General features: G+C 35.6%; 1 protein-coding gene across 2 annotated transcripts in view; it reads left to right on the plus strand.

Moving 5' to 3' along the window:
- LOC117411440 (elongation of very long chain fatty acids protein 5) overlaps positions 1-12,074 on the plus strand; it is a 33,069-nt gene that overhangs the window by 9,821 nt on the left and 11,174 nt on the right. For both annotated transcript variants that reach the window (XM_034018989.3, XM_059025036.1), the window contains exons 2-3: positions 2,059-2,123; positions 6,519-6,706. In XM_034018989.3, coding sequence (XP_033874880.1) covers positions 2,066-2,123; positions 6,519-6,706 — 246 coding nt within the window. In that variant the 5' untranslated portion in view covers positions 2,059-2,065. The remainder of the gene's footprint in view (positions 1-2,058; positions 2,124-6,518; positions 6,707-12,074) is intronic.

Consider the following 12,074-nt stretch of genomic DNA (forward strand, 5'->3'; position numbering starts at 1 on the left):
ACCAGTCATGCTTTGTTAGTGTACAACTTATTCTCACAATGAAACCATGACGTAGTTAAAAGCATATTGTTTAAAATCAATACATAACTTCCCAATGTACACAGAGCTCACACAGATCATGTTTGATGCAGCAGACAGACAGTTCAGTGCTGCTTCATTGGGTAAAATTATTGCTGCAAAGAAATTATCGTGATTATTGTTCCAACCCTATTATCCAGATGATAAGAATTGCTACAGTATAATAGTGTATTATTTCAATTGCTTTATGTGCCTGCCTCATTCAAATGTACAAACAGTAGTCTATCTGTACAGTGTCTGTGAAATATACTGGTGTCTAAAATTGTACAAATACATTATGTATGCATTTTACTTGAAAAACAGCTACTACACAGGAGTCCATGTTACTTTATAAAATGTGTCCAATATCATAGCATAGAAAACATTACAATATATTTCTAATATAAACTTTGTCTAATTTTATAACCATGTTTCCTAATATTGCTGAGTGTTTAAACGTATCGTATACTGTAATAGGTTGGTGCTTAAAGCCACCAACTAAGGGTAAAAAAAAAAAAAAAATCTGTTTCCAAGGAAACTCATGAGTTCGATAAAATTATATTATTCCTAATAGTTCCTCACAGTATCTCGACATGTTTTCTGATTTATAATAATTCAGAACTCAAATCTGAGTTCAATTATAAAGAAGAGCATGAGAGACCGAGGCGTGCATCCTTTGAAGTTCTGCTTCTGACTTGACTGAACAAAAAATATAGCAAAGTAAGCTCAAAAAGAGCAAATAATTTTAAAGCTACGCACTTGGTAATAGAACAACTGTAACAAGTACTGTGTCCTGCTAGGATTGTAGCATGGTGGGAAGATGAGAGATGCCGTCAGTGTCAAATGAGGCAATTCCATTACACCGATGCACATTAGTTCAAGAGTCCTATATGAATTCCAGAGTGTACACTAAGGCAGGGGTTCTCAAACTTTTTTTGTTGACAGACCCTTTTTCACATGCAACATTAATCACAGACCACCTACTGAGAAACTGACTGAAAAAAGTATATAAAATGTACTTATAAACAGATACTGTTAATAATGCTTAAAGAAAAAAAGTACACAGCACTTACAGATACTGTAGTACACACTTGCAGAGTGTTTTCATCACAGTGCAGAAATATTATAAGAATATCACACCATCAATTTACCAATAGTGCTGGCAAAAGGTGTCTGCTACATTCCACTTGCATTACTGTTAGGCAATATAACTACAACCTGCCAAACAGCCGTCAGCGCATCACAGAGCCAAACTTACTTGTCGGTGCACAACTGGGGGTGGATGCAATGTGATCTAGACCCCAGAGTCACTTGAATTTAGGGGAATGACTGTGTGAAAGGATGATGTCACTGGCAAGCTGTTTCTAATCAGGAAGAGACACAGGAACAAAATAAACAGTGGCCAAAACAGACAGACTAACACACGAAACAAGCATGTATCATGCTGGTATAAAACCAGCACGGGTAGCAATTGTTTTCTATTTGTTTCTTTATCTCGCGACTAAGTTTCTGTCTGTCGTTCCGCCTCTGAACATGCTCAACCAATTTCAGCCAAAGCTGCAGGTTTTTATATTGTGGCCGAGGGGTTAACCTTTCTATCAATTACCTAGTTTATCCCTCGACCACATTCGGCACATGTTTTATCATACACGTGGTCAACTGTCAGTTTGTCAGTAAGCACTCACTGTTGACCACGCATTCTCACAAATTTATCTGGATTGGGCATTTTAAACCCATCCAGGCTGCCAAACAATAATAACAATAAAACAGTTAACACATTAAACCATACATTTTAAATAATAATACAACAAATAATACAATACACACAGGGGCAGGGTGTACCCCGTCACAGACAGCCTTGAAGAAATTGTAATTGTCATTATACTTTGTGTAAATAGACAATGATGCCCATCCCAACCAAGACAATGCTGCATGATAAAAACTGTAACATGAGTGCTTGCTGTAACTAATGTTTATTTTTTGTGTTTTTTGTTTTTATAGGTATAAAATGGAGGCATTAAACCAAGCAACCAATGCTTATATAGATTCTTGGATGGGTCCAAGAGGTGAGTTCAGAAACTGATTTTAAAGCTCTCATGACAGGTGGTAGTTGCACCTGTTCTTGTATTGTGTTAAATGTTGTCAGGTGCTCACACAGGTATTTCATTACTTTAGTGGACTGATTGGTGGTTTAATGATCAAAATCATTTGTTTTAAATTATGTAATTAATATAAATAATAATATAAAACTCCCAGACACATATCTATATAGTAGTAAAAGTAGAAGTTGTCAGTACATGCTTTAAATTCATGGCACGTTTAATCACAGAATGTTGTATAGCACTGAAAAAACACTTTCTCTTAGGGATAGTTATTTTCATTTCGCAATCTTATCATCTTGTCACAAGTGTGAGAATATAATTGGGGGGAAAATACAGAAAGGGTCTTGTCCGGCTAACTACAGATGGAGGTAGATGCTATTCTTCACTTGGCTGCCTTGCTGCTGTTAACAGAGCACCATTGAGATCTTAAGTTAGGAATGTTTTTATCAACTGCTGCCCATGCTTCACATATAATTCAGGGCTTAGTGATGAAATTCCCTGTTTCTCATCTAAATCCATATATGGTCCTAGGATGTTACTGTTAAATACGGTAATACTAGTACAGTGTTTGCTTCAGGACTTACAGATTGAGGGTCAATGTGGCCCCCTCCCAAAATTTTAGGGGGACATTTTCTTCAGTGAGGGGGTCAATATTTGATGATTCAGAACCAGCCACCGTTTCTTATTTTTGTTTGTTTTAAACATGCCAACAGAGTTTATTGACCTTTTGTTTCTGAAGAACAAAACATAAAACTATAAAACCAAAGTCATGTTTTAGTATATGTAGTCAGTTAGAATGTCTTTTGAAATTTTATTGGTAAAAACATTAAAATAAAACTAGATGGTAACTTTACAAGTAAAGTTGTGGGGCTTGCTTTATTGGGAAAGTGGTCAAAGTAGCTTATTTGTGTCAAAAGTCACATTGTTTACTAATTGTCTCATGCTTAGAATGTGCTAGAATTTGAAATTTCGCAAAGTTCTATGACAGTTAATTCAACAGTGGGAAGTAGCCTACTGAAAGAAGTTGATGAAATTACTAAAACAGCTGTACCTCTTGATTGGTAGACACCATTAGCCCCACTAATAAATTGCGATTTCATGGTCTGCTTTCGCGGAAATCGTGAAATTAGCCCAGTACAGCGATTTTTACAATATTCTTTAGAAATAAAAATAAATTATTTAATAATTATTATTTGTATTTCATACAAAAAAAATCACGTTAACAAAACTGTACAGCTCTGCTGTGTGCCTACGTATACTATTCGCCATGCACATAGTGCTGTGCATTGATTATGTCATGTGACTGTACCTTCCCCATACTTCTGTATTAGCAGCTCAACCTTGTCATCTCCGCCCCTAAACCAAGTACTGCAAAGGCAGCAAGTAGATCTGTTGCAGATTTAGGGAATCTGTCTAGCTGCTCCAGGATGTTCTGAATAAAATTTGTTTTGCCTGTGCTTGCATTTTTTCTCTGTATTGGAGTGTCAGAGATGTTTACCCCTTTTGTACTGTTGCATGGATTTTCCTGCTTCTCTGAGAAACTTGGGCTAGTGGGGCCCATCTTCCCTCAGTAAGCAGTCTAACTGACTTCTGGCTGCTTCTAAAGCTGGATTCACAACTGTCAAATCTAAATCCGTCTTCTGGAAAATCATATTTAATTGTGTCAGAATGGGAATAACATTCATGAGCCGTGGACAGCACAGGTAAAAACTCAAATGATGCGATATTTATGCCATTGCCTTTTGGGTCTTTCTACTGCTCTAACATCACAGCAGGAGGTTCCCAGCATCTATACACTGCTTCTAAAGCTGCATAGAATGAAAACCAGCGAACATCATGTACTGTCTTGATTTTCAAAAGAGTGGCATCTAAGACTTCCTGCATTTCCTGCAGTTTGGCCACATGAACAGCAGAATGCTTCATGTAGTAATACAAGGATGTGATCATTTCCTGGAACTTTTGCATGTAGGTGACATTGTTTGCTGCCTGACTTGTGACTGGTTCCAGTCAATGAGGGATGCAATGTGTGTTTTCCAGGTAGGGTTAATCTTACTCAATTTTTGTGGCCACTCCATTTTTTGCTCCTGTCATCACTTAATGATTAACAGTAAAGAAACCACATTACCAACAACCCCTGATACAGTTTAATGCAGTAGTATTTAAATGCCATTGTCTTGACTGGTAAGTTCTTAATCATCTCAATACTATAAAACTTTAGCCAAATAACATTACAAAAAAAAAAAACAATAAAAAAATGAAATACAATAAATAAAATAAAAAAATATTAAGGTTTTTTTGTTTGTTTGTTTGTTTGTTTTAAACAATACAACTTACCACGCAGTCAAATTCAGCAATTTCTCCATGGTTAATATGTGAAGTAACATTAGAAAGAAAAAAAAATGCTAATTGAAAATATTAAAAAAAAAACACTATAACCTAAAAAAATACATTTACATTGCATTATATTGATGTACATTACTCGTCTTATTTACAATCTTGCACGTTTTTGTAGAACATATCAAAGTAAAAGTGTTGAAAAACCGCAGGCTACTTTTTTTTTTTAATCAATGATGTGTTTTTCATTTCACAAATTTACTGCACTTTGTAGTAATTATAGTATTATTATAGTATATTGTATTACTTGTATTGTAACACTTGAAATGTATTTGCTTACGATTGTAAGTCACCCTGGATAAGGGTGTCTGCTAAGAAATAAATAATAATAATAATAATAATAATAATAATAATAATAATAATAATAATAATAATAATAATAATAATAGTAACATTTAAACTGCACGCAGCACACATTTGTCCCAATCACTTGATCTGTCACTCCATATCTCCAAACATATGGTATAGCAAACAGATACATTTACAACAGATGAATTTCACAGTATTTTTAAGCATAAATATAATACATTTGAATAGTAGTAGTTTTGCTAGTTCTTCATTGAGCAGAACTTCGAAGTCTACAGATTTGCCTTTCTCAAAACAGAAATGTTTTAAAATTTTAACAGCCCATATTTGTTGATATTTTGTGGTTTTTTTTGGTTGCCACTCTATCTAGTAATCTAATCTCCTCAGGTTTTAGTGTTGGGAAAACGACTATTATTTTGCTCCATATATGGTTCATTTGAATAGTTGATTTTCTATTTCTGCAATTTCTGTCATATTTTCTTCGGAAAAGCTACTGTCCACTTTAAATCAAAGGTCTAAGTTAATAACAGGATTTTCCATTTTGCTATGTTTTTATTTAGAGCGTTTTATTTTTGAAATACCGAAAATTCTATTCACGGGATGACATACAGAAGATAAGAGGTATAGGAATGTTTGGAAATGCTGCTCTGTGATTGGCTGATTTCTCATATGTGATTTATAATACTTGTTATTGGTATTGCGTCTGGGGAGGGGGACACACGGGCGCGTTAAGAGAAATTCAGCGGGACATTTTTTATTTCAGGGGGGGCATTGGCGCAATGGCGCAGTGTAGCGCAAACACTGCTAGTACTGCAGTCTTAAACTAACATGGAGTTCATCAATTAGCCTACACTTCTGTAGACAATAATGAGTAACCTAGTAATAGTGTAGCACAAACCCATGTTTCATGTTTGGGATATATTCTTGTTCGTACATCTAAGTATTTATTGCTGTTGTCAATTTTTTTTTAAATTCTGATACTTATTGTTTTGTTTTTCTATTATGTAATGTATTAATTCTGAATTAATTGTGTAATTTTCAAATACATACATTATTGTTGTATTTGTTATACCTAACTATGATCTATATTTACCCAGCAAGTTTTAAAAACTTGCTTTCATCAAACAGTTGTTTTCATTGTTTATAAATGTATAGAATAATAGATGGGTTGCAGCGAATTACAAGGGTATAATTGCATCAATAATGATTTAACGTACAGGCCTTTTAACAGTGGCCTGTATCATTGTGTTTAGTTAGTATTTTTCATATGCAGATATGTTAATTGAGACATTTGTCTTTGTCCATTCTGTTTAATAACAGCTCTAGGAGTGCCAGTAACACATGTTGTGCACACGATTGACTTGTTGCTTAGCTACAATATTTAGAGTGCATGGTTGAACACGAATACAAGATCACTATGATTTCTGAATAGATGGAAATGTGTAACCATGTTAAATTTGGTTCATGTTAAAAGCACTTCAGATTATTCAATAATGGACTGTTCTTTATATATTTTTAAAAATTGCTTTCTTACACACTTTTGCTTGCCTTTCTAACATGACATACCATTTTCTAACACAGTGTAGTCTTGAACTGTTTTTGTGAAATGTTCTCCTCTGTATAATATACTTTGATTGAATTTATTTCTCTGTCTTTCAGATACCAGGGTTAGAGGGTGGTTTCTTCTTGACAACTTTTCCCCTACCGTTGTCCTTACACTTCTGTACCTCTTCGTTGTCTGGATAGGACCAAAATACATGAAAAATAAGGAGCCATTTTCTTGCAGGGGTGTGCTTGTGGTCTATAACATCGGATTAACCCTGCTATCCTTTTACATGTTCTATGAGGTAGGCAGGCTCCTCACTGTACCTTTTGTGTGTATTTGGAGATTGTGACTTATTGGCATTTCAGAACTGCACACTACAGTCAAACCTGTATTAACCCTTTCAGGGCCTACCTGGCATTCTGTGGTTCAAAATCATTCTTTTTTTTTAAATGAAGGCTGCGTGAAAAGATGTTTTAGGATTCAGCTGTTTTGAGAGACAAGTGATAGCAGCTGTGTTACTCTCAGCTGTTCAAGGTTAGATAAGTCACAAGCAAGCTCTTTATAATATTGCTGTGTTACATTTTTTTTACATTGATCAGTAAAAGCAGGTGGAACAGTTGGTTTGTGTTAAGGTATGGTATTTTGGTGAAGTTTTTTTTTGCCTTTTGCTGTATACAGATTCCTATATTGATTCACTGTAAATCTGATACTCTTTAAATTACAGTAAGTAAGGTAGTACGGCAGAAAAATGCATTGAGCTGAATATATGACTGGAAGGGATGTGAAATACTGTCATGTAACAATATTAATAAACAACAGCTGAGTGACAGATGAGGTGCAAAAGTCTCACGAGGCTGACTAATCTCCATATTCAAGCCTATGTATTCTACACAGTACTGATATGCATAACACCACATGCATTCTTGAGAGGGTGTCAAAACTTGTCAGTCTATAAGAAAACCATGCTATTTTTTTTGCCTAAGGGGAAGGCTGTAACTTTTAGGGATGCACTGAATCCAGGATTCGATTTCTAATTCGGTCCGAATACCTACTTTTTGAGCAGGGTTCAGATTCGGCTGAATATTTAGGATTCAGAGACCCGAATCCGAATCCTATATCCGCCCAGACGCACGCACGTGTTGCAAGGCCAGGAGCATCTTTACTGGATGCGCCACTTGGGAGCCCACGCCTTTAATATATAGATTTGGTGCTCTGTTGCTATGTCTGTAAAACTTATTCTTGAGATCATTTACTGAGATCACTTTACTGAGTTGTGGAAATACTGAGTTTAAAAAAAAAAAATTGGTGCACAATTGTTTTTGGTTTTTTTGGTTGTTTTTTTTTTTGTAACGTTACAACTTTCAGATGTTAAAGTTGTTGAACAATGTGCTTTAGTAAATTATATTTTACGTTATTATAATGCCAATACAAGTTGAACCATTTGGGAACTGCAGTGTTTTATTAAAATCATTTGTAAACTATTTTGTAGCTTATTTGATATATGTTACTCACATTTAAATCAACGTGGCTTTTATTTCACAGGGAGACTAGGTCACTCACAGACATTTGTTCCTTAAAGCTCCCAGATCAGGTGACACAGGTTGCAACCTCAGATTAAAGAAAATAGTGGTTAGTACAGGGATGCAGCTGTCCTTTAAATGTAAAGGTACAGTTGCATGTGACCAATCACATGCAACATTTGAATGTTATTTGATCCTCTGACATCTAAACGTACCTGCTGTATCCTAGGATACAGTGTAGGGCTGCTTAGTACAATGTCGGAGTCAAAATAAAAGCATTTTAATTAAAATATTGTGTATTTCCCAGAAAATAGTACTGGGAAAATACTGAATAGTAGACTAAAAACTGGGTATAAATCAGTAGGTTAGTTGTAAAAATTTCTTGACAGGTTGGTAGGCAAATATAAGACAGACCCTCTCTGAATTCATCTCTTGTTCCTGCCGCTATCTACAGAGTTAGACAGATGACACAGGGCAGCATAGCAAGGAAGCAGCAATTTCAAGACCAAATACAGTGTTTCCAGTGCCCCTTCACAACAGCCTGTAACGCTAATTCAACAGAGCCTTTCTTTTTATGGGATCACTGTGCGGCTTTACAAAGCTCCAGGGCATATAATTACACACTGACTAACTTTCGCAGACATTTAATGCTATTTTATACGCCCTTGGGACGAGTAATCAAGAACAATGGAAAGATCTAATAGTTCACCAGAGAAGCACTGGAACAATGTTAAGGCAGTTGAAACTCAGTTAGGCAATTGAAGCCAACAGGAAGTCTTTCAATGTAAGTGGCTTACACGGTAAGCACAGAACTGAAGTTTAATGTGTCAGTGTATCATATGCAGCACTTGCTGTGCCTACCCTTGGATTAAAATTGAATTACTGTGCCGCTATTTATCTAGTAGGTTTTAAAAGGAATAAAAAACCAACAGTTGAGATGCATAATGATGATTTATACAGTGTTGGCATTTAGTAATTGTTCACTGGTGTAATCCTTTTAGAAGGATAGCAGTTTTATAATTCAAATGAAATGCTGGGACTAGTCAGAGCAAGAATCTGTTTACTCCAGGCCCTACATCAAACACTACCTTTAGATAATGTGGACAGGCTAGACCAGTGGTGCGCAAAGTGGGGGGTGCGGAGAGTCAGTAAGGGGACACGACTATGACTGAAGGGGCAGTTGTGTAAAAAAAAAAAAATAAATTCAGTACGGTGGAGCGACAAATTGTATGCTAAAAAAGAGGGGCGGCATATAAAAAGTTTGCCCACCACTGGCCTAGACTACTACTATTGTGTTTTCTGATAACACAGGATACAGAAAGACTAACTTATACAATAACTTATTTTAAATGTAAAACTGTTAAACTGTTAAAAATGAATCCCATTTTTATTAGTTAAATAAAGCTTGCAGTTTATGAAATGTCTTTTATTTAAATCAACAATTACATATATAAACTTAAAAAGCATTCCAATAAACAGTTTTGTGACTAGAGCCCTGTAATGTAGCTTTAAATTGTAGTGGATGTGTATATATGTACAGTTGTTTTTTTCTTTAACTCGAAATAACTTCTTGCTTAGTAATAATGTACTGAAATCCTACATTATTAAAATATACCTTATAAAATATATATATTTTAATTTTTTTACAGCAGTGTCTTACCTGGCTGTGTTCTGGGTTCAGTTTATCTTGCTGTACCTTGATACCTTTAAACTCTGGTAATAGTGCAAAACATGCTGGAATATTTTGATTCTTTTTGTCAATGGCTTGTCAGGTGTAGCATAAAACAATTGAAAATACCTACTAGTTGTTCTCTCATATAACTTGTTGTGTGAATGGGCAGCTACTTATGTGACAGAGACCTCTCTCATGCAAATCTCTTACATATACTCTGTGATATAAAGACTGTGACTTCTTGTTAAAGGACCGTTTCAGTCTCAATGTTGAATACAGCAGATTTGATGCAGTTTCTAGGGGCTGATAGTAGGTGCTTGATTGTCAGGTGTTTATGCAAGACTGGAACGTGGTTCTACTGGAGACTTCACCTCAGATGTAAACCCACGACTTGAGCCAGTTGTCAGTGAAGAATGGGCAAATGTTATGACTTTTGTGTCTTTGTTTTTTCAGTCGTTCGCGAAGGGTGATGTACATGGAGGCAGGGGCAGTTATATCAATAAAGGTTTCATTGCAATAATATTCAGGAATCTTCGCTCCACCATAATGACTTCGTGCTGGGGTTTTTTGGGGGCAAAAGAATAATTCAGTAAATGTAAGCATGAGGACAAAGTCCAAAGTCACCTTAAGGGTATTTGAGAATTAATCTTACTGCAGAAAGGAGCTGCAGATGTTCCCTGGAGAGCGTGTCCCATTTTACACCAGAAGGTTATTTTATTTGAATACCAAGGAGGTTTTCTTCATGCTTCCAAGCCAATGATTTATTCAGTACCCTGCTGTAGGGCAGAATATCTCACTGCCACCCCCTTTCAGCTGCCATTGTTTTGGGACATAATTTATGTGGTTGTCATGGAAAAATTGACTGCTCTACTTTCTAAGTATATTGGCAGGAACTAGGGATAGTTCAGAAGTTAGCATTGTATTTGTGTATACCCTTGGAGGTGTACAACATTCTATCTCAGTGACATAATATTTCTATTCAGGATCTATCTTCCAGACCTGATTTTGTTAATACAAAACGACTGTGGTAAAACAGATCATATAAGGAAGTCATGATATGTGTCTTACAGAACAATGTTCTTTATGGATTTATAGTAACAGTTCATACTTAGCTTCTAAAGTGCTTCATAGTTTAAAGGTTCATTTGATTATGTTTTGTTTAAACACTGGCTGTGCCTTTTTTTTTACATAATCAAGTGAAATACTGTGATTCATTAAACAGAAATGGTTGGTTTAGCAATTTCCCAACAATGATCACGTGGCTGGACGTAATGCCAGTAGTCTGATTCAGAATCAAGTACAAATGAGTAACCGTACAGTACAGTGAAAATAAACGTTACACACAGGGTTGCAATTCTGCCGGTACTCACTGGTACTGAGTACCGGACTTATTTTGATGCCTTTACTGGGTACCGGGACTTATTTGATCTGCTTTTCATTGAACGTGCTGGAAAGTATGGGGATGATTTCAGAGAATACTATGGAGATTAAAATGGCCAAGTCAAGGATGTCATTTTTTTTAAATAGTGGTGCCTGTTACATTACAAAATTCAGCCCCTTTTGTGCATTGTTTGACTAAGACCTTTTTGTAAAACAAGTTTCATAGCACAGATTTTTTTTTATTTTTATAATAGCACCTCTTTTTTAAAACTCCCTTTCTACAGTAATTACTGCATGTTGTAATATTTCTTAATGCTTGTCATTTAAGGTTTAACTTAAGTGTTATATTGCAGTACATGACTGAGTGATACAAGCAGAGGGTACAAAGCTTTCAGTATTTTCAGCTTCTTTGCTTATGGTGAATTGGTTATATTATATCAGTTATTTTTTTAAGGCTTATTTCCTATTAAAAAAATACTGATATCTATACATTGTAGAAGTATTGATTCCTTGGCACTCAAATTGGCTCCATTTTTTTTTAAGGTTTACACCCGCTGCGCATATGAGTACCTGCACCTTTTTTGATGAGAATTTCACCCCTGGTTACACACATACATTAAAGTGTAATAACCAACTTCCCTTCTCACAATATCATTGGTATTGCAACTTTCTTGCAAATAGCAGAGTGTTTTTCTGTCAACTTTGTTTTCCAGACTTTCATTTTGAAGTGGGTGAAACCCATTATTTTGTCACAACACTGTAGACCCACTCCTGGCACAGCAGGTATTAGCATCCCACCTGGCTCCACTTAAAGTCTCCATGCGCAGCAAAGAGAGTTTCCTGTTTCTGGTGAGGTCGTTATTGCCGTTGCACAGGGAGTGATCTACAGTATTTAGGCAGGATAAACAGGGTTTACCTGATTCAAGGTGAAAATAAAGTCTGGAGAACTAAACAATCTGTAGAAGAATGACATTAAATAAAGCTGTTATGCTCATAAGTGGTAAGAAATAGTTTTTTTTTTATGCCTTGTAGATTTTTTTTTTTTTAATGTTTAAAAAGATGCAATGAGTTGGAACTTGAGGTGTTGGATCTTGAAA

This window comes from Acipenser ruthenus, chromosome 6 (genome assembly GCF_902713425.1).
Source record: "Acipenser ruthenus chromosome 6, fAciRut3.2 maternal haplotype, whole genome shotgun sequence".
Taxonomy (NCBI): domain Eukaryota; kingdom Metazoa; phylum Chordata; class Actinopteri; order Acipenseriformes; family Acipenseridae; genus Acipenser; species Acipenser ruthenus.